Source organism: Apis cerana, linkage group LG16 (genome assembly GCF_029169275.1).
Source record: "Apis cerana isolate GH-2021 linkage group LG16, AcerK_1.0, whole genome shotgun sequence".
Classification (NCBI taxonomy): Eukaryota; Metazoa; Arthropoda; class Insecta; order Hymenoptera; family Apidae; genus Apis; species Apis cerana.
Window position 1 is genome coordinate 1,167,474 of NC_083867.1, and position 24,730 is coordinate 1,192,203.

Below are 24,730 nucleotides of genomic sequence, written 5' to 3' on the forward strand. Positions count from 1 at the left end.
CATTTATAATTAAAAAAGTTTTGTTAGTTTAAGTTTTTACGCTTAATCGTATAATCAATAGTGAAAAATAGTTGACTTTATCTGATTTTATTATTTGAAAAATATTCTCAATCGAAAATCGTTCAAATGCATTGGAGAGATAAATATATATCTATTCTTTTTTTATATAAAAAAAGAGAAATTTTATAATAAAGAAATATTTAAATTTTTCATAAGATAAAAAATCATAAAAGAAAATAGTATCGAAGATTATGTAATTTCTATATAAAATTATTATTTAATTTTATATAAAAAAATATGAACGAATTTATCGTGTAATTTAATAAATTAATTATAAATTTCTAAAAATTTCGAAATTTTGTTATTACTTGATTTCTTCATTCATTCATTTATTAATATAATTACTTTTCAATATCATATAATTGACAGCTTGGTCGAAGTTCATATACCATGCTAATTCACACAGTTGAACTCGAATTTCACTTCAAGCTTGAAAGAACATTTCAAAGTGAGATAAATAGTTCATAGTAGTCAAGTGGTTTTAAGCTGTTTGAATTCTAGCTACTTGAAGCAAATTACTTGAATAATTTGAATTGCCGAGAACGGAATAGAAATTGGAAAAAAAATCAAGTTAAATGAAATAAGTGGCTCAAATTTTTCAAGTTGCCTCATTATTTGAATACAACTAATTTGACTAATCTTAGTAAGGCTTTAAGTTACCTGAATTAATAAGTAACTTAATTTAAAGTAGTAAATATTTAAAATGATATGGTGAAAATAGAAGATGATATTTATTAGAATATTTATAGTAACAAGAAAAATTTTGAATCTATTGTTAAATATCATATATTTTCATCTCATATATGTCATTATATTTTTATCTTCTATATTTTGATTGCAATATATATTTTTTCATTATTGAAATAATTATATTTCTAATAAATAGTTACAAATTTTCAAAATTTTTTTTGTAATTTATTTTTATTTTAGATATATATTTTATAAGTTTTATGCATATATATCTTTTCAGATAATATTGCATTAAACAAAATAAGTGATAGTTGAAGATGGTTTGTTTGGAAAATAAATCAATTAAGAACAAATATAATATTTTATTTTTTTTATTTAAAATTTTTTATAATAGATAAATTTTAGAATATTTTGTTGATAATTATTCGTTATATTTTATTATTTGTATATTTTTATTTTATTGTAAACAATTTTATTGATATGACTTCTTTTTCCGAATGGCAGTTCTATAGTAGAGAAAATAGAAATCTTGTTTACAAGCGATCAGAAACTTAGTGAATGACCTAATGCAATTTATTTTTCAATAGTTCGCATTTGTCAGATTGCTTGAAATTCATACCCAGCACAAATTTTAATACCGTTCAAAGTGTATCATTTCAAATTAAGAAAACAGAAGAATTTCAATTTCATATAAAAATGAAAAGAATATTTTAAATGAAAATAAATAACAATTCCATATCGATTTCAAAATATACGAATGTATGAATGTATGAATATATATAATTTAAAATTCAAACTATCAATGATAGAATAAAAATTAAGTGAATATTTTAACTTAATAATATTATTCTTAATTAAAGTGTTTTATCTAGTATTTCGAAATCTACATAAAAACAGAAATTTTTGTCATTTTTTTTCGTAATGTCCTTGTCAAGTGAAAATAAATTATACCTGATAAATCTCTACAAAGTTTATAAGATTTCTACCTTATTTCTAACCTATTCAAAATTTAAACGATGAGTAATAGAATTTAAAAATATTTCATATCTATACCTTATAGATACCTTGAAAATTAAAGAATACTTGTTAAAATTTTAATGAAGACAAAATAAAAAAACAAGAAGTTTGAAGTTCGTTGAATTGAAGTAACTTGAATAAACCTTTGAACAAGATTTAACCAGAGTTGTCACATGTAGTTGTCACATGTTGATCATCGTAACACAACCTGTTCTCTCGAAAGTTCGACTCACGAGGTCACAATGCTACACACTGTCTTCAAGGATTCTGTAAGGTCGAATGCGTGACGTTTGCGACTCGGTAAATCGTGCTTCGCATTTTCGATGTATGCTTATTCCTGTATTGCGTTTCTTTCTTTTTCGTTTTAATCAAGCTCGTGGTTTCCTTGGTCACGAAACGATGAAACGCCACGGTATGACGTCCAACAACAAACAATTCACGAATCGATTGAATCGAACTGGACGAAGTTCGCGTTTTAGGTTAGGCACGCAATTCAAAGCTTTTGCTTCGTATAGAAGTCGAAAAAGTAGGACTATGCTCGTTTCGAAGGTCGCAATGCGTACCACTTACGTGTCTTTCGCGTTACGTGATTGAAAAATTAACTAAGGGAATCGACAACGACTGTACGAACTGATATTTCGCGACGATTCTTTTTTTCGATATTGAACTTTGATTCAACGCACTGACTAACACGTCTCGCGCTATCGATTCTATTCCAATTGTTTCGCGATTCGAGTTCTCGAATCGATCGAATTCAAAACATTTCACTGCAATGACAGAATTTATGCAGTACGTATTTTTCGATTCATCTATTCCTTTAGATTAATCATTGTCGAGCAATGAGCGGTAAGTATACATGACTGACAAGTACAGTATTTATTCGTTATAATATATTTGGAACCGATTGCAAGTATATATACTACATATATATGTAGTTGCCAGGGACATACAATTCTAGCCTTATTTTATCTTGTCGGTAAACGATCGTATGACAGCTAATGAAAAACGAAGAAAGATCTAGAGTCGAAGTATTTAAATTTATGTTTTATTATTTTAGTCTGATATTACTCGTTTTATTGTATCCAAAATGAATTTTTCCAGGGATAATCTCTAAACGTACATATATTCACAAAAAGAGCGCCAATATATATCGAATAAATATTATTTTTTATTTTAATAATATTTTTGTTCGAAAGCTTTGTATATCTGAAATCATTTGTAATTTGGAAAGTCATTTGTAAAGGGAATCCGATGAGTCTTCCGGCGCAACGAGAGGACGTGATACAATGTGACGCGATTTGAATTTTTTCTTTCATTCTCTTCGAGTACACGGCGCAAGCATTTGCAATGCGAGACCTTTAAGTTCAATTTAGCATATTTATAGCTATTACTGTGCTCTTTAACGTCAATGCTTTTATTGAAATAAATATTTTTTTATTTCATTTCTATATTTCAATGAACATTACATATTTAACGTATAATTTAATATTTTTTCTATTGATAGAATTTTTTCCTAAATATTAAAAAAATTTCAGTAAAATAATTTCAAAATAATTAAACAAAAGTTTATGATCTAGTTAATGTGAATTTTGAAAGATAAAAAATTAGTTACTGTGTTTTTTTATCGAATATTCATTGATTGAATAAAGTTAGGTTTTATGAAAGTTTTTTTGAAAAATAATTAATATTTTTTAAGATATAGTAATAATCATGAAAGACTTAATCATTTATTGTATTTTATACAAACATATTGTTGAATATTTAATTAATTTTTAAACATTTTTAAACAAAAAATGAAACTATTAAGTTTATTTGTAAATTAACTGTCTAATAATTTTTCTAATAATTTAAACATATTTTATAGATATAATATACACTTTTCATTTTATAAAAAATAAAAATGTTTTTTTTAAATTTCGTTTATTGAACAATCTTTTTGACAAGATTTGCAGAAAAATGAATTTAAAAAATTATTTTCAAAATTAAAAACAAGTCTTGGACTTTTATTTCGAATAAATAAACTAATAATAATAAAAATTTATTTTAAAAATTAATTATCTTCGATGTGTTAAAATTTTATTATGTAAAAAAATAAGTCAAGGATACACAATAATAGATCCGAGCATAATAATTAATCACAAATACGCTCTAAAAAATTCGGGCTATTTCAGATTCTAAAAAAATATAATTAATTTGAGATTTTTATCATCAATTTTTTTTTCATTTTTTTTGACATGTAATAAATATTGCAACAAAAAGATCAAAATTTATATTAAAGTAATATAAATTTCGAATAAAGAGTGATTATGAATATTGAATATTAATTCCATACATGAAGCTGATCAGTAGTGAGGGGATTTCAAATTGGTTCTTTCTCTGAATCTCTGAATCATTAAAAGCAAAAAATTTGAATCATTTTGAACATAATTCAAAGTTTAAAATTTTTTTGAAAATTTTGATCATAGTGAATTCATCAAACTCAATTATATAATATTTTAAAGATTTTTTTTTAAAGATTATCTGGAAAGCTATTATAAATAATTATATTATAATATTATTAACATAAATATATTTATTTATTTGTCAAGTTATAATATATGTAGAAAATAAAAAAAAATGAAATAATATAGAAAAGAGTGTACAATGATGAGAACAAAATTTAAAAAAAATAAAAGAATAAAATTATTATTAATAGCAAATGTAATAACAAAATTACGTTAATATATATTATTTTATTTTTTTTTCTACATTTCCTGGATATCAACAATCTTAGTAGTTATTAACATCTACTATATGAGGTATATTATCTATAATAACGCGACAAATATACTTTTAATAAATATTGTTATCTTTCTTTCAGATTTTTTAAAAATATTTCATATTAATAATATTATTTTGCATAAACTTTTAAAATTAAAGTTTTTAGATTTCCAAGACTTTTAAAAAGTTTAGGCACATCGAATCATGTTCCAAGTATTTATATGATTCAAATTTATCGCTACATACATACAGATTCGAAGTGGTGAGGTGTTTCAGATCCCATCATTACTCACCGGACAAAACTCGGAATGAAATCGCGTAATTCGAAACTCCAATGAATTGTCGGTACAAGGTTTTTGATCGTCACGTAATACCAACACAAACACATACAATCGGGTCTAGATCGTTGGAGCATAAATTGACCTTAATTTGCTATTTTGATACCAGGGGCAGCAGTGGCCGTTGGAGCGTTAATGATCATCGCTGCCGCGATTTTGGCGGCCGTTTTTCCAAAATTGGTCGACGTTTTGATGAATAGAGAGATCGCTCTTCGAGATGGCGGTCGTACATTCAACTGGTGGAGGAAACCGCCGGTGACGCCTCGGCTCAACGTATACATTTACAATGTAACGAATGCCGATGAGTTTTTGAACGATGGTGAGAAACCAGCGCTTGTGGAACTCGGTCCGTACGTGTACTTGCAACAATGGGAAAAAGTGGAACTGAAATTTAACGACAACGACACGTTAACATATAAGATGAAAAAGGTCTACAATTTTGCACCGGTAAGTTTTGTTATCTTTATCTCTTAATTTGTTTCTTTCAATATATTGATAATTTATTGCATAAATATTATACGATTATTTTTTTTATTATTTTCAAAAAATCTAAAAAAAAATTATAAAATACTTATTAATGTCATTTTTACAGTATAATCAAATTGTTTAATCAAATATTTAAAAGATTAAGAAAAATAAAAATCCTTTTGAAGAAATGAAATTTTACACAAATATAAGCAAATTTACGTTATCTATAAAGAATTAATTATTTTTGGAAAAAATTAGATACTCCGAACTTTTAAAGAAAAATTAAGAAAACAAGTATTTTTTAATTGTTTATTTATTTTTTTTTTCGAAATCATATTCATTTCTCTTTATGAAATAATCTTTGTAAAAGTTAATCTTTTAAAATAATCTTATAAAGGAAATCACAATAAAAAATATAAAATAGAATAATATCCAATGATTTTCAATTCAATTCAAGATATGTTGTAATATAATATGTTCTTAAGTAAAATTATAGATATCTTATCATTTCTTTTTTTTTAAATAAAATAATTTATAATATTATTATTTATAAAATTTATAATATTTATAAATAAAATCTACGTTCAATTTAGATCATAAAGATTATCACATGATTTATATATATATATTTTTCTATTAATATAATTATAGTATAATATAATTATAATTATAGATAAAAATTGTAGTCTTTTTGAATTAGAATCTATTTGCATGATAGATATTTTGTTAAAGAAAATTGACTTACGATAAAAATTAAATATATTTTTATATTTTACTTTCTTGTTTTTCTGAAAAAAAAATTAATAATATTTTTAATATGAATTCTTAATATGAATTATTATAAGAATTTTTTTTTCAATTTTTCAACAACAATTGCAAAGAGAATTGTAATTTATATAAAATCTATACAGGAAATAATTATATAAATAATCATAATCATTAAAATCATAACAAAAAATAATCTAATAATTTTATACAACATTTGTAATCTGTAATAATTTAAATAATTACCATGTATATGTATATGCATGTTTATTATTCTCATAAAATCAAAAATATACAGAGAAAATTTTAAAAAATAATAATAGTTAAAGTCTCAATTAAAAATTTGTTAAAAAATCAAAAAATTTCAATTACATTGTGAATTTTTGTTATAAAATATCTCGTAATTTTAACAAAATATTGGTAAAAGATTCAGACTAAAACAAAATTAAATAATTTATACGTAGAATGTTCACTTTTGGAATTCACTTTTGGAAAATAGAGGCTAAAACAAATATAAAAATATCGGTTGAGATTTATGTATTAAATTATAAACAGACTGTGAAAGTTTATGCATTTGTGAAAATGTAAACACAGATTACATGCATTATATATAAAAAAACATAAAATATCTAACAAAATATGAAAAAAATTTAATTTCAGTTCTATTTTTACAATTTTTTCATAAAAAATTTAATTTGCTTAAATATCCTATTGCTAACATCTAGTTATAAACATTTAAGAATATAATTAAATGAATTTTTATTATGCTATATCTCCCTCCATGCTAATCTCATTTTATCTAATGTAAATTAAAATTGCTTATAGCTTAATGAATATTCTTGAATAATGAATAATGAATATGCTTCAATCGACATTTTAATATTTTTATAATTTTTATATTTATTTATATATTTATATTTATATTTTTATATTTATTTTGGCCTTTAAAATCGAGCTTTCAAAAATTTTACTATTACATATAATTTAATTTAATATATAATTTATATATAATAATTTTTATATCTCAATGTTTCATTTATGCAATAATTGATTTCGAATTTTGATTCGGATTGATACTTAATTTTTATTTTTATAAAAATTTTCTTTTCTATTCGAGATTTAAAAATATTTACATTAAGCAATTTTTGATCGAATATTTTTTTTTTTTTGCAATAAAAATTAATATAGAATTAATATTAACTTTTGACATCTCTCCTGTTATATTACCTCTTGAACTAGATTTATATGAGGTAATTTACAAGTCAAGTTGCTCAATCTCAGTTATTTATTTTATCCGATTGAAATTTACACGATTGGTTTTGAACGATTCGAGGTCACTCGATTTGCATGATTGATCGAAAGTTACTTAATGTAAATATGGCTTTAATGAACAAAGTTGCAGATCGGCAATATGAGTTAAAACGGTGAATTTATAAATTGATTTATAAATATTAGCAATTTCGTTTCATCATAATGGAATAGAAGATACATGTCATAATATTCATATACGTGTTTTATAATATTCAGATTTAGAATTTTAAATTTTAAGAGATTAAAAAAAACTGTTTTCTACTTTTGAAACGTGTGTTAATTTATCACGCAAAATATAGATATAAATTTAGAAAATATAATTTCCTTACTACGCAGTGAAAATTGTAATTCGAAAGTAGAAAATTAAAATTACTATATCAGAAAACTTGATTGCATTGCACTATTTTATAAATATAATGAATACAATTATTGCGCTTATTATTTTATGATTGCATTTGTGATTAATTGAAAAATATTGAATATGTCGCCATTTGTATGAATTATCTTGTCAACGGAGGTATATTATTACATGTATTTTCTCGTTTATAAATTTATCTCAACAAATTTTAACTTAAAATTCTAGTTTTTCAAGCGTATGTCTTTAGAAACATCTCTCATTTCCTGTGACCCAGTAAAGCGAGCGAAATCGAGGAAGAAACTGTAACAATTCTCAGGATACTTAGTTCCTCTCATTTCTGACTCTGTGACAGTTATTCAAGCACTATTGCATCTACTAGATGTTAATACAAGGTGTCTCATCTGATTTTGATATCTTGATTTTCTCAGTATTATTACTCACAACGAAAAATGAAATTTATTAGTAGTTCTTTATTAGTGAGTGAACGTGTAAAGGTCACATAAAGGTCAACTTTCTTTTTTCTTAAATAGAATTATATTTTTTCAATAAATCAATCGATATAGCAAAAGAATATTGTTAGATTATTGTTAAATTAAGTAGTTAATTATTTTCTATAAAAAAATTTTATATATATATAAAAATTATTAGTTTAGGAGATACTTCAATTTGAATGAATTTTATAAAATTTTATATCGAGAGGTATAGGTATATTATACACACAAATAATCAATTCATACGAAGAATTAATAACATTAGAATATATATTTTTCAATATTATTCAAATTTTATCTAAAACATTTTTTGTAATAAGTACTGAGAAAATAAAGGTGAGATATCTATATATACATATGAAATGAGATATCTATATATACATATATATATGTATATATATAAGAGATTTTTAGAAGATTAATTTTAGAGGTCAAAACAAATATGAAAGTTGGTATAGAAAAATGTCAATCGAGGTAAACTTATGCCTGCTTTATCTAACATAAACTTAAATTGTTTTTAATTTAAATAAGCCTTAATTGACATTTTTTTACCAACTTTTGTCTTCGTTTTAATTTCTAAAATCGATTTTCCAAAGAATTCCACGAATATATTAACATCCTGGAAAAAATCATTTATTTATATGAGAAATAGAAAAACAATTCTATTACTACAATTTAGCAATAGATTTTTTAATCAAATGAAATAGTATAAAATTGATGAAAAATATCAAATTTTTTTTTATATAACGTAATAATTTTTTCTACGTAAATAAAAAACTTACAATTAAATTGGTTTAGAAAGTGTAAAATATACAAAAAATAATTAGGATATTTTTTTTATTATCTATTGAAAAAGAATAAAATGTTGCTTGAAAAAAAATGTTTGACTTACAATAATTCTGAAAAAATTATTTTGCAATTAATATGAAACACTAAATAGAAGTATAATGTTAATATAATGAATGATAATTTATTTGAAATTTATACGTCTAATTGTTTTTATGAATCTTGATTTAATAAGTTTTGCATTTTGCCGATATGATTTCATTCCACAATAATTGCTGTATATAATCGTGGAATAAAATCATTTTTATTTTTATGTTTTTTCATCTGAATAAATTTTTTTCATAATTAATCTTTTTGCACATAAATTAATTAATTTTATTTATAAATTGATCAATTAAAAAATTAATTATGTAAATAACATTTCACTTTGATACTCCGGTAGTAATTCCTATTATCACATTAAAAATAAAAATGTTCGAATTTTCCATATTTGATATGAGAAAATTTTTAAACTTGTGTGTATACAGTATATATTTCATAAAAATGCAGGACATTTTAATTCATCTTTTTGAGAATGGATTCTAGATATTAAAACAATGGAAAAAAATTCATATAAAATATTCGATGAGACTTAACAATGCTCAATAATGTCATTTGCGTAATGAAGCCTCTCAATGAAAATAAATATATTTTATATATAAATGATTATTTCAAATGAATTTCGATATGATGTAATATAATGTACATATTTAACAAAATTCTTTATTTAACAAAAACTTATCTCGAAAGTAAATTTCAAAATATTAACACATATATTCACTTTTATTTAAATCCATAGTTGAATTATGATACTTGTACAATCTGTCTATTTACTGAAATTCGTAAGAATTCATAAGAAAACACGCTTCCATAAGATTTCGAATTTAAAAAGTTGAATGTGTTTTTGAATGCACAATTGTTTTTTTAACTAGTTATTTTCACATGTACAAAAAAGTATCTAAAGTCTAAAATGATATTTGAATCAATTTGAATTTCAGATTATTAAACATGAGTCAATCAAATCACTGACAAATCTTTATCTTTATTTCACTCTTGCACTCAATATTTCTTATTCTTATACAGAAGGAAATAATAATCGATCTGGATATCACTTATTAATAATATGAATCAATATTACACATTAATATCACGTATCCATAAAAAATGCATACAAGCAATCGTAATTGCTTTTTTTATGTATGCTCGAATGAATATTACAAATTCACTAATTTCTTTTTTTACACTTTTATTTCTGATATACACGAACGATCCAGAACCGAGAACCAAAACAAAGCAACATTATTTTAGAAACGGGAAAGATTGTTGACCTAAAAATATTCGATGATATTTCGTATTCTTATATATAATAATATTCGATTTCGAACATTACTATCTCATTTTTTTCTTTCTATCAAATCTCTTTTTCTTTTTCTCTTTTTCTTCAACGCCCTTGATCAATGATTAACAACGTTATTTCATTTAAGTTTAGAATTTGATGAAATAATACGTATTTGAATACTTGTTTAAAATAAAATTTTAATCAAATAATTTTTATATGAAATTGAGTTGTAATAATAAATAATAATTGAAATAATTTTGTTCAAATTAAATTAATTTGAATAAAAAAAATATTTAATATGCAACAATAAGAAAAAGAAATGCTTACATGATTTTTTTAATGGATATAAAATAAGACATTAATGTGACATGATTAAAATATATATTGAATTTCGACTATTATTTTTTTCTGTTTATATATTCTATCTCATATAAAAAAACGAAATAAAAAATATATATATCTTATATATCTCTCTATATCTTCTGTTTTCTATCTCATATAAAAAAACGAAATAAAAAACATTAAATTCATATAAAACAGATATATTAAAATCTGTATAAATAAGTATTATTTTCATGGAAATAGTTATTTGAACATTTATTAGAAAAAGTTTAATAAAATAAATAAAATTATCAAACTATTAGGTATTAGTTTTATTTAATAATGTAATATTTTATAGGAGAAAAAATATAATATCATTGTAGTATTATTATTAGTATCTACCATTATAATAAATAAGAGATCTTTGTAGTATTATTCTCTGAATAATATTCAGAACTTATTACAATGATGAAGAATTTTTCTGATATCTATAATCTATATTTTTGTTAAAACAGAATTTTTTATATTTCATATTTTATCATATTTCATTTTGTTCAAACTAAAACTTGTATTTTCAAGAAAAAAATATTCTTTCTATTTATTCTAATTGAATGTGAGGATATTTTTAAAAAAGTTCTATAATATAAAGTCTATGAAACAGTTGTTTCAAACTTACTCAGAACATTAAAAATGTAATGAACAATTCTGAAATACAGTTATTACAGAATTAGTCATTTCAAAAGAAAGTGTTAATATCTAGTGAAGGAAGTGAAAATTAACTTTGAACGATGCTGTACAACTCTTCTCCGACATATAATATATATTAGGTTGTGTAATAAGTCCGGTTACGTCTATGATAAAAGGTTTTCTTGTCTGTTAGCATTACAAAAGAGTACTTTTGTTATGAAATTTTGCCACTTAACCACATCATTAATAGTAAAAAGTACTGCGCCCAATTGAATTTGAAAGCATCATTCACATGCAGAAAATAAAGTAATTTTCCACTATGTTGATGCATATAGCGCATACAGTATATATGGATGCATGTACATTACGACGAAAAAAATATCATTACAGTATTATTAACTTTATCTCATCCACTTTCATCTTTATTTATCATATTTTGATGATTTTTGCTCGTTTGTTTTTCTATTATTTATTATTTTGTAAAATCAAAATAAAAATCATTCAATGTATAATAAAAATATTAAAATATCGAGAAGTAAATATTTTATAAGATATCTTTGAATTTGATTTTTGGATTGATTCTAGTAAAAAGAATTGAAACAAAAGTTATAAAAAAATGTTAAAGTTTATTTATCAAGTTATAAGAAATCCAAGTTTGGAGAAAATAGTTCTACCTTTGTTATGCTGTCTGTTCACTCTATTTCCATCTCAGTCGTTTAAATTGCTTATAGCAACAGATTGAGGAAATTTATACATTTATTCAAAAAAATTTAAATATACTAAAATCTACAGAATGCATATGATATGCAAAAAGATATAGAATGTCCAATTCAAAGTACATATTGTGACATTTAAAAGATAAAACAAACATTTTTATTTCATTTTTTATTTTTGTAGTTGTGTTCATGCAAATTTAAATTTGCATAAAAATCCATAATTTACTTGTAACTTAATAAATAAGTCTCAACATTTTTCTACACCAATTTTACTAGTTTTGTTTTTACTTATTAGAATTAATCTTTCAAATGTGCACAAATATATTATAATCTTATGTGTATTTGAATTTTTTACAAAAAAAAGTAGAATACAAAAATATAAAATAGAAAAAATTCTACAAAAAAATATGTAATTATTATTAATATGTAATTTATTATTATATAAGAATGGCAGAAATAAGTTATGCAAAATGATTAATATGTAATAATTAATATATAAAAATGTTTTACATAAATGTTTTTACATAAAATTATCATTTTATTATATTTTGAAAAAAATATGAAGGAAAAAATATTTTATTACAAAATCTAATAGATGTAAATGCTTTTTATGTAGCAAGAACTACAACTTTTTACATATAAAAATTTAGATTGCATAAAAAGTTTGGATTTTCCTTTCAATATTTATTAACCATAATATAAATATTTATTAACCATAATAAAAAATTATGAAATTATTAAATGAATTCTATATTTATTTACTTCGTATTGCATTAGAGAATGTGTATATAATGTGTATGCTGGTTTATAAAAATCCATAGCATTTAATCCCAAAATTCTGATTTGAATGAAAATTTGTGTATATACATTACATAATAAATTACACATGAAGCAATTTTTTTGTCAATCTCTTTGAAAAGATGAAATCAATCTTTAGATTTTAAACATTTTTTTTAATTTTTGAATTTCATCTGCATTTATTTTATAGCAGAATAATAATAGAATATTAACATATTTTGTAATTTAAAATTATACTCCATCTTGCATTACTAGAGTTATATTTAAAAAAAAACAAAATTCACTAAAATTTTGATTTTTTTAGTAATATTTAATGCGAAAAGAAATTATTCTATATTATTACGCTCTATATTACTCATTAAAAGAATAAAAATTTCATTAAAAATAAAGAAAATGAAGAAAAAATAAAAAATATAGAGTAATGAAAAATTTTTTCTGACTGAATACTACTTTAAGAAAATGAAATCAAAATTTCAATGCATTTTTTTGTTTTTTAAAGATAATCGTAATTTACGTTGTAATTTACGTTATAATATATCAATAACGTAAAATAAAGAAAAATTTAAAATTACAAAGTATTCAAATTTTAATATTGTCTTTATCAATTTATTGTTAGAAAAAATAAAAATGTATCAAAAATTGAAAAAAAAATGCTAAAAATTATTTATTATATGCTGCTTTATATGTACTTGAATTTTCATTCAAATCAAAATTTTCGGATCAAATGAATTTGAATATGCGTAAATTAAAAATATTTTCATGAATATATTTTCATATAAATTAATCATATGTATCATGCTTATAATTTATGATTAAATAATTATAATAATAAAAAATAATTTTTGGCTATTAATGTTTCCGTTACTTTTTACTGTTTTTAATCTACATTTTAATGATTCTCTTTTTTTCTATTTCATCTTATTAATTTACATATTGATAATTATTTATTTCATATTTTACTTTGTGTGATGTTTCATGATTGTTTATAAATTTTTTTTTGAATATTAAATTTATATTTAATATATATTTTATAATATAATATATCAATTTTAGAATATATCTTATTTAATTGTTTAAATAATTTAAACCATCGAATTATTATTAGATGTTAGTACATATTCATAATAAAATTAAATTATAAATATCATTTCATAATAAATTTCATATATCAATATTATATATTAATTGTTAATTAAAAATCACTAATATTTCGGGGCTACCTTAATAATTCTTTTTATTTTTTTTTATATACTTTAATAGTATTTTCTCGATTATAAATTTATATGTTAACATATTTATAAATTTTTTTATATTTCATGCGCAAAATATTCTAATAAAATCCTTAGAATTTTTCTACTATTCTAATTATTTAAAATCACTTCCATTTATTTTTAAAATATTCCAATATCATGCAGAATTGTTTTATCAAAAATAAAAAAATTTTATATAATTTTATATAAAATGATTAAAAAATTTATTATTTTAATCATTTTATGTATATTTTATTCGATATATAATTTTTTCATTATTTTGATCAATTTGTAACTTCTTTTTTTATTTCATTTTTTCAATATAATAATCCAAGATAACATGGATAATATTTATGTGCATCTATATACCATAAATTTCCACTTTTTTTATTCTTTTAGTTTTTTTTTAGTTGAAAAAAATTTAAATTTAAATCTTAATAAATAAAAATATACTTCATTTTTATCAATAAATAAATAAAAAATGAAATAATTTAAAAACAATGTATTTCGATAAAAAAAACTTATAATAAATTTAATTTCATTGGAAAAATTAACTGATAAAAAAATATTGAATATTGGAAAAAAATTCTATAATAAATAAACCAAATTTGATTTCACGGAATATTATATAATACTATGTATATAATGTAGCTTTCAACAAAAATGTTGAAGAAGAATATTTTTGTTATATATTTGTAACGAGAATATTTTTCATCTATTTATTTTCTAAATGTGAGAAGCAATTTTTATGAATTGGAATTAAATAATCAGAGAAAAATACTAGAAATTTTTATATTCTCAATGGTCAACAAACAAAACCTTGATCTATTTTGTCACATTTGTTTTCCATAAATAGCTATGATCAGTCATTTTGTCTTCTTTATGAGGCCATGGCCAAACTATAAAACTTTTTTAAGAATAACTATAAAACTTCTTTAAATCAATTAAAATAAAATTAATACCAATTGAAACAAATTTTATCAACATAAATAACTGATAACACTATGATAATATTATGAAATAAAAAGTATACTATGTAACAATTAAATATTTTTATTACAACATATTTTACAAAATTATGTATATTACAATTTAATATGTTAAAATATTTGAAGAAGAAATAACTTTTATAAACTTTGTAATAGTTACATTTTTTATTTTACAATATATCGTGTAATTTTTTTTCTATAGATTTCTATAAATAAAAATTTTTTTCTTTTTTTTTTCAAATAAAATTTGTTATAATTATTTAGGTAATTTTTGAAATTTATATTATATGAATTAGATATATATATATATATTATATAAATAGATATCGTAAAAGCATGTTTTTAAATTTTCATTATAATCAAGCAAAAAAATTAAAAATTGTAATTTTAAATTTTTTCTTTACAATTCTGACCAATTAAAAATTTTTTTTACGCATTATCTACTAATTCTTCTAACATTCCAAACAAATTAGAATTGTTTGTCTAATTTTAAAAAAATTATTCTATATATTTTAAAGAATATATAAATAATTTTTTCCTGTAATTATATAGAAAAATAGGTATTCTATATATTTAAAATTTGTATAAATTTTGAAATAAATATCTAAATATTTCATATGAATATACATTTATAATTTGAATATACAATCTTTATATTCGTCCGCCTATTTGTCAAATTCAATATTTATTACATTTTCTTGGATAAGAATATGTTTCAATATCATTCTGTCTTCTCACAATTCCTCGATAAAATTAAATTTCTCTTTAAATTTTTATCTATCTATTAACCTGATTCTCGATTGAAAATTACAACTATTTTCTTCTTCATTAATTTTTATAGAAGCAAAAAATTCCATATTCGTCCGTTTTTCAGGATTAATAACGAATGTAGAAGTTCCACCGTATTATGTAACTCTGGAGAAAAATTATACGCAACTGTTTTACCTATTGAGCCAGAAGTGTGCAAAAAAACCATCGATGTTGTATATGGCGTGAAAAACAGGTAGAAACGAAGTTTTTTTTTTTCACCGACATTAGAAAACCGCGGAGAGAATGTAGAGACGTGGAAAATATGCACACCAGTTTTACGTTTGTCGAGGGATGGAGCGGGGTATAGGCAGTAGTAGCACAGTGGTTTCTCGTTTCGCGGGAGAGTTAAGTCGGTTCGCGCAGTATGACGCAACGCATGGTGTGTTGGTTGGTAACGATCAACAGAACTCGAGAGTTGGGTAAGATCGTAATAGCGGAGCAATGTGGTTCCATGAATTAGAGGTAAACGTGTACGTGGCACGATTCTTCGAAAGGTGTAACGCGCGCACGCGTTGCCACCCGTGTTTCCCAGTATTGTTATTTTTGCGGACAACGATAACAATATGGGTCGGTGTGCGGGTGCGAACGATCGAACAATATCTTTACCGGTTGCACACCCGCGTACCAACATGAGTTCCAATTTCTCTCTACCGTGTATCGAAAGAGGAGTCCGTTAACTTTCGATGGAAAGGAAAATATAAGTAGGGTTATTTGTAACAGTTAGCATTGTATTTCTTAACGCCACTTTCAGTGTTTTTTTTTTAAATTTAACATTTTTGTTGATATTTTATTTTCACTTCTGAGTAAAACTTTTTTTCTTGATCTTTTGATTTTTCTTTTTCTTCAACAAAATTCCTAAATATATAAATAAAAAATTAACAAACTTATTCTAATTTGTTTGTTTATAGAGTAAATACTTGTAATTATTAATTATAATAATTAATTATCTATATAAAATCAAAATTATATTCTAATATTATATTCTAAATGAAATCTATAGAAAATTGATAAATATCTAAAATATTTTAAAAGATAAAGATGACACAGTGTGCTAATTTTAATTATTTATATTTTGTATTTCGTTTTATAATATATATATTATGGGATTCAAAGAAACAATGCTATTATTAAATGTGATAATTATTAAAAAAATATGAAAAATTTAATTTTAGTTGTTCTTTTTCTGGATATAAACAAATTACTTTGTTTTCCTATATTTATAAATCAACGAATAGCATCAGCAATGACTGTAGCGTTGCATGATTCATATATGGTATTACATAAATTCTATAATTATAACCAAATATCAAATATGTTATTTTAAACCAATTATAAAGATAATTTATTCTTGTATATCTTTAGTAATATCACAAATATTATGTATACAATTTGATATATAATTTGAATGAATTCTATTTGCTTCAAAAAGCTTGAGAATTATTATGAAAAATAATGATATATTAGTCAAAATATTGCATATAATAAATAATCAATAATTATCTCTGGTTATTGAATTATAAAAGCGAGAAATAATGATCCAAATATTCATTATTCAAAAATATATAAATATTCATCAAATTCTATTATTCGAATTGTATATTATTTTTATTCGTAATAATATAAAAATATGGAAAAAGCTTTAATTCATGAAATTGAAAAATTAACAAACAGAATTCAATTCTCAAGATGCAGAAAAATCTATTAATAAATCTATTATACAGAATAAATATATTAATATTACAGAAAATAAAATTTTTTTTATTAAATAAAATAAAAATTATAACTAAGAAGTTATTGTTAACGATATTTTAAATACTGAAATAGTAGAGAAATGCATTGAAAATGACCTTGATGATTCAACTGGAACTCAAATGGAATGCAATTTTATTCAATTTTGTATGTATATATATATATATGTAATTTATATATGTAATTTAAAAAATTTTTGCAATTTTGAAAAAATTAAAAAATATGAAATCCTTAATTTTATAATAAAAATTAAATGATTTTTATATCATTTTTATATCATAAATAATTTTTTTTTAAATAATATAATATAGAATAATTCATTAAAGAAATATCTGTGTTCTATTATCTGAAAAGTTTTATCTCTCTTATTATTATATTAGATCTAATAATGGAGATATTAATTTTAATAATGAATGAATTCAATTCAACAGGAAATATTCAAATATAGAACAATAAAAATATGAATGATATAAAGAAATGTTTTAAAAATTGTTTTAAGAATAATAAATTAATAAATTACATAATATAATAATATATAGATGTTGAATGATACTGAATGTAGATATATTATGTAACATTAATTTTTTTTATAAATTGACGCATGAACATCATATGATTTCAATTTTTTAAATAGAATTATATAATTTTTAATATACTAATAAATGTAATTCCTACTTATTCATAAAAAAAAAACTATTAAAATATTAATGTCAAAAAATTTTCAATTTAAAAAATAATTTAATTTGTCAAAATATAAGTTTATAAATCTTACAAAAATTTTTAGTTTAGAAATCTTATCTTTTATATGGTAAGTTTTATAAACTTTAAATTATTTATAATATTTTAAATTAAAAATTTTTCGATAATAGTATAAATTTGTAAGAAATAATAATAATAAGTATCTATATATAAGTATATATATTAAAAATTATAAGATTTTATTTAAAATTAAATTTGATCTTCATATGCATCTCTATGTGTCAATCTATAAAAAAACTATTAATATTGCATTATATATTTTTTTTGTATCATTAGTATTTTTCCTGATATTTAAGCATTTAAAAAAAAAATATGTTTATAAAATTATTTAAAAATAAATGAATAAATGTATTATTATTACTATTATTAATAATAGTTGTTACTGAAAAATATTATGAAGAAGCAAATTATTCATTACAATGAATTATAATATTAAATTTAACATTAAATTATTATTTTAACAAGTGTAATATTTAAATCTAGAAAAAATAATATGAAAAATTTGTTGTAAATATTAATAAAATTTTCGAAAAAGATTGCATCAAAATAAGAAACAATTTTTCATTAAAAATTATAATTTTCATTAAAATATAATTATAAGAAATAAAACGAATTATTAATAAAAATTAATTAAATTAATAAATAAAATTGAATCAATTAATAGTAGATATATTGAATTTATTGAATCAAATTTTAAAAATAAATAAATATTATTTTCAATGAAATTATAAGTATCAATATCTATTTTTATTAAGAATTTGATTATTCTTTTTTAGTAACAAGTTAATATATTTCAATCTATTCAAAATATTATTTAATATTTCTCCTACTAGTCGAAAATTCTTTTTCAAGTGAAATATAAAAATAATTTCAAGAAACAATGAAAATAAAAAAAAAATTAATGAATTATTATAAATTTAACAAGTATTCTAGTTTAAAATCTTTAAAAGATCAATTTTTTTTTTATTTCTTTAAAATATATATATTCTCAAAAATATATTTATCGAAGGATTTGTTTGATTCATAAAATTAATCAAGTTGCGGACATTGAAAAAGAATGTTATTCCGGACTAGCTGGTTGATTAGTCATAAGTATACGTGCTTAGTATAAGATTTCAATACGATTTCCTCGAAGTCATATTTTTTCAAATTCTTTTTACGATATTTCGAGTTCTAATTAATGATCGATTTCAAATTTGAAATGAATATTTCTATTTTTTTTTTGACATGCTAATGACAAAAAATATTAAAATATCATTTTTTTGTTTTAATTTTGAAGTATTATCATATTTTTAATTTTTTATATTTTCTCAAAATTTTAATTCAAGTCAATAATTATGTTCATAATAAAGAAGAGATTCATAATTTTTTCATTTCAATCAATTGAAGAAATTGTATTAATTTATCTTCATTTAATTTTTTTATATAAAATAAATTTTCTATATTTTTGAAATATAAAAAAAATATGTACACAAAATCAATATAAAAACGTAATTGCAATATAAATTGCAATATAATTAATAAAATTAATAAAATTGCATTATAAATTAAAATATTCTGTTAAAGAAACAAAAAAATCAATTGCAGTATCCTTTTATCTAATACTAGTATTTTAGATAATTCATGCATTATTTACTTATTACAAACTAAATTATATTTTAAATTATATTTTCAAAGGGCACAATGATTGATGTATTATAAAAAAACTTGATTATTTATAAAAAGAAAGTAAAAATGAAACTAAGAACTTGATGTTAATTGTTTAAAAAAGATTAATTTTTTAATTTAAAAATAAATTTAATTAATTAAAAATAAATTATATCTTGTGGATATAATTAATTTCTTATTTAATAAAAAACGGAAATCATATTTGAAATCTTATTTAAAAAGAAAGTGTTTTTTTTCTTAAATTCTATTTGCTGGATATTTATTTAAAATGTCCTTTTTATAAAATTTACAGAAAAATTATATTAAATATGTTTGAAATTAAAGAAAATAAATATCTAAGAAAATAATAAAAAATTTTTACTTAAATATATAATTATATAAATTATATAAATCAGCAATTAAAATTTTTAAAAAAAATTGTTCATTTTAAATTTAATAATGTTATTACATGCAAAAAATAAGCAATTGATGATTTGTATTGTTCACATTTATTAAAAATCAGTGAGATTAATGATGATGATAAATATATTAGGAATGGAACATTCATTCAAAATTTCGAAATCTCAAAAACTTGTTCGAAGTTAAACAATTAAACAGAAGTTTTAAATTCTCGAATCTCGAAAGTTTTCGTTATTTTTATTATTCGAAATTTTTGGAATAAATAATAATTGGTAAAAATAATTGAATTTAATTCTACATTTATTTTAGTTAATAAGATTTCACTAATCATATCATTTTTATGTACAATAATTTACGTACAGAGAAAAAGTAAAATATAAATAAAACATAAAAATTTAATTTCTATTACAATCCAAAAAGATAATTATTCTTATTATTAATATATCACAAATATCTAAATTTGAAGAAAAATTCGTTATATTTCGCAAATCGAATTTCTTAATTTCTCACAAAATCTCTCTCTTTCTCTCTAAAAAAAAGAGCAAATTTCGAAAGTTTCGATTTTTTAAAAAACTTTCCATAATTCCATAAATTCCATATATTTTTAAATTCGAATCATTTCCCTCTCCTCGATTTAAAAATCAAGTTTCATTTCCATCCTCTCACGAAAAAAAAAAAGCAAGAATCACGTGAAGAAAAATTGCAGGAATTGTCAGCCGGCTCCGAGGAGGATTTGGTCGTAGTGCCAAACGTGCCGATGCTTTCAGCCACCAGCCAGTCCAAGTATGCAGCTCGTTTCCTCAGGCTAGCGATGGCCTCGATCATGGACATCCTTCGAATAAAACCGTTCGTCGAGGTGTCGATCGGCCAACTCCTCTGGGGTTACGAGGATCCGCTGCTCAAATTGGCCAAAGACGTTGTGCCGAAGGAGCAGAAACTGCCCTACGATCAGTTCGGTCTGTTGTACGGGAAAAATGGGACCATGCCCGATTTGTTCACAATTTATACCGGGCAAGAGGACATCGGTAAGTACGGGATCCTGGATAATTACAACGGGAAAAGAAACCTGGGTCACTGGACCACCTCAGAATGCGACTCGATAGCCGGCACAGATGGCAGCATCTTTCCGCCACGCATCACCAAGGAGACGGTGTTGAAAATCTTCGACAAGGATCTCTGCAGGGCATTGCCCCTGGTGTTTAAGGTAACGTGTAGTGGTTGATGTGGCTGCACTTTACATTGGGCTATTATTAAGAATGAATTCCTTTTTTTTAATGTCTTTCGTTAGTATTCAAATTAAGAATAAAATTTTTATTTATAGAATTTTAATCTCTTAGGAATCCATTAGCTCGGTCAGATGTTGAATTTTTCACCGATTCGATCATTTCGCCGAAAGCGATAGTGTTCGCACGATTTTGTATCTTTCATCGAAAATACAACTTTCACGGTTATATGGCTAGTTGCTTTTAAAGTTTTGTTTTTTAAATTTGATTTTTTATATATTACGAGGCTTTGTTCTATCAACGTTTTATTAATTTTATATCTTTTTTTTTTTCATTCACAACACGATTTACACACACTTTCTCATATATATAAGGTTAATATATTCGTGAGATACCTTTGGAAGATCGATTCTAGAGACTAAAATAAATACAAAAGTTATACAAAATTGTCGTTTGAAATTTATTTATTAACTTATTCAAGGAATTCGAGTTTACTTTGATTGAAGACTCAGATAGAATGCTCCATCTCGTTTTGTCTAACTTGAATTAAAATTTATAACTTAAATAAAACGATCGAGCGATATTTTTATAATATTAACTTCGCTGTTTGTTTTGATTTTTAGAATTAAAAAGTATTTTATGAATATATTAACATCCTATATAGAATTAATTCGTGGAGATTAAAGAAATTTTATAATAATCTCGAAGTAAGATGAAAATTAAGATTAACAAAATTACGTGGGAGGCTTCGTTTTCGAGTAGATCAAAATACTCTCAAAATTGTTTAAATATAAGCGAAATTAATTAATTCTTTATAACATATGAATAAACTGTCGAAAAAATTATTTTAAATGTGAAGATAGACAAAAAATTATAAAAATTAGTTTTCAAAAAATTTTCAAATTTGAAAATTCATCGATCATATCATTTCTTGACTGTATATAAAATCAATCTTGATTTTTCCAAAAACAAGAACTGAAACTAATTAAATAAAATTTTATTCTACATTTTTTGTTTATTGATTATATGCAGAGTGGATCATAATATCGATTTGTTTTCATTCATATTCAATAAAAATTAATTCCATTTGTATTTGAACAATTTTCAAATTCGATTTACGTGAAAACGAAGATTTGTATGAAAAAATTTATACTATATTATATTTTATTATAAAGTTAGAATTTTCTTGATCTCATTTATACTACGTGTATCATTCTATAATAAAGATATGTATAATAAAGAAAATGAATTTCATTACAATATAAATATGTTGTTCGAAAAATCTATATGGCTTTGCTAATGAATTTATATATAATTTTGACAAAACCAAATGTCAAAAATGAATAAATCGGTGATTTTTCCATCTATATATGTATAGACAAGATGATAAAACAATTGCATACAACAAATTGATTCCATAATATAAATATGTTTTTATATAATATCTATATATTTTTAAATGATCAAAAAATCGCATCTTTTGAATTGATCGTTTTTATAAATAAAATACTGTCTTTAAAAATACATTTTATTAACACATATATATCTAATGAGACGAGTCAATGGTTCTACAGATAAGATATATATGTAATGACATTTTACATTGATGAAATTCTACATTGATGAGATTGTAGATTTTTAATTTTCTATATTCATTTTTAGTGAGATATTAATTGTTGATATTAATTAAATTTTTACGTTGGATACTATAATGCCTGAGGATTGATTTATTTTTATTTAATCTATTAACCTTAGATAAATATTGAAATAATTCTCTAAACACGATTTTTTAAAATAATTTATTAAAAATATTGTAATTTTTTAAATTCAACAAAGATTAATACATTGGGATATTAAATTAATATGATATGAAATAAATAAAAAATAATTGATATAAAATTTGAAAAAAATATTCAAGAAATAAATTTTGAATTAGATTCTTTTTAAAATATTTCCTATTTAATATTTTGTGATGTTTCCATGTTCACTATGTTAGCATTGAAAGTAATACTGTATTCTTAACAATAAGATTTTACTATTTTACTTACTGTTTTCCTCTCGATATAAAGGAATAAGTTTAAATTATATTTTTTATTACATTTTATTATATTATTTCATATCATATCATTTAATTCATTTAATATTTACATCTATTATAACATTTTATATCTCAAAACCTATTAAATCATTTTTATTTAATTTTCTGTTATATATTATTTTCAAGAATAATATTCATATTTTTCATCGAATGCTATCGAAAGGTACGAATAAAAAAAGTTACTAATTTTTAACATCTCAAATCGAAATCTACTTGTAATACGAGTAGAAAAAGGGACAATAATATACTCTCTCTTTCTCTTTTCCAATAAAAAATAGCTTCGATCAAATGATTTCAGGAGGAAGTGATCACCCCAGGTCGAATTCCTGGATATAGGTTCGTTCCTGCCAAAGATGCATTCGCTTCACCGAGCCGATTAGAATCACAGCAATGTTTCTGTCCGGCTGGGCCACCTTGCGCCCCTGAAGGAACCTTCAATGTCTCCCTCTGTCAGTACGATTCGCCGGTGTTGCTCAGTTTCCCGCATTTTTATCTCGGTAAGATGGAGAATCTAATTATCTTGGCTTGTTATACAATAGCATATACAATTTCATAGCATAATTATGTTAATTTCTCGAATTCGGTCACCTCGGTAATTTGAGCTGTTTATCTACCGGATCATTTTCAGTATGATGAAAAAAAATGTATGAGAGAGTGAGTGAATGAAAAAGAATGAGAGAAAGAAAAACTTATATATAAGCATACATAAGCTTCGAATAATACGTACGTAGTATAGAATAAGCTATAGGATAATTTATGAAAAAGATATGAAAATAAAAAAAAGTAGAATAAAATTTTTTGTCGGAGATTTTTTTTTTATTTTTGAGAAAAATGACTTTAA

At 22.0% G+C, this 24,730-nt stretch overlaps 1 protein-coding gene across 5 annotated transcripts in view; it reads left to right on the plus strand.

Moving 5' to 3' along the window:
* The window catches only part of LOC108000323 (scavenger receptor class B member 1), a 47,388-nt gene that overhangs the window by 17,193 nt on the left and 5,465 nt on the right, over positions 1 to 24,730 (plus strand). For all 5 annotated transcript variants that reach the window (XM_017060561.2, XM_017060562.3, XM_062086260.1 and 2 more), the window contains 3 exons: positions 4,975 to 5,312; positions 21,275 to 21,772; positions 24,188 to 24,386. In XM_017060561.2, coding sequence (XP_016916050.2) covers positions 4,975 to 5,312; positions 21,275 to 21,772; positions 24,188 to 24,386 — 1,035 coding nt within the window. The remainder of the gene's footprint in view (positions 1 to 4,974; positions 5,313 to 21,274; positions 21,773 to 24,187; positions 24,387 to 24,730) is intronic.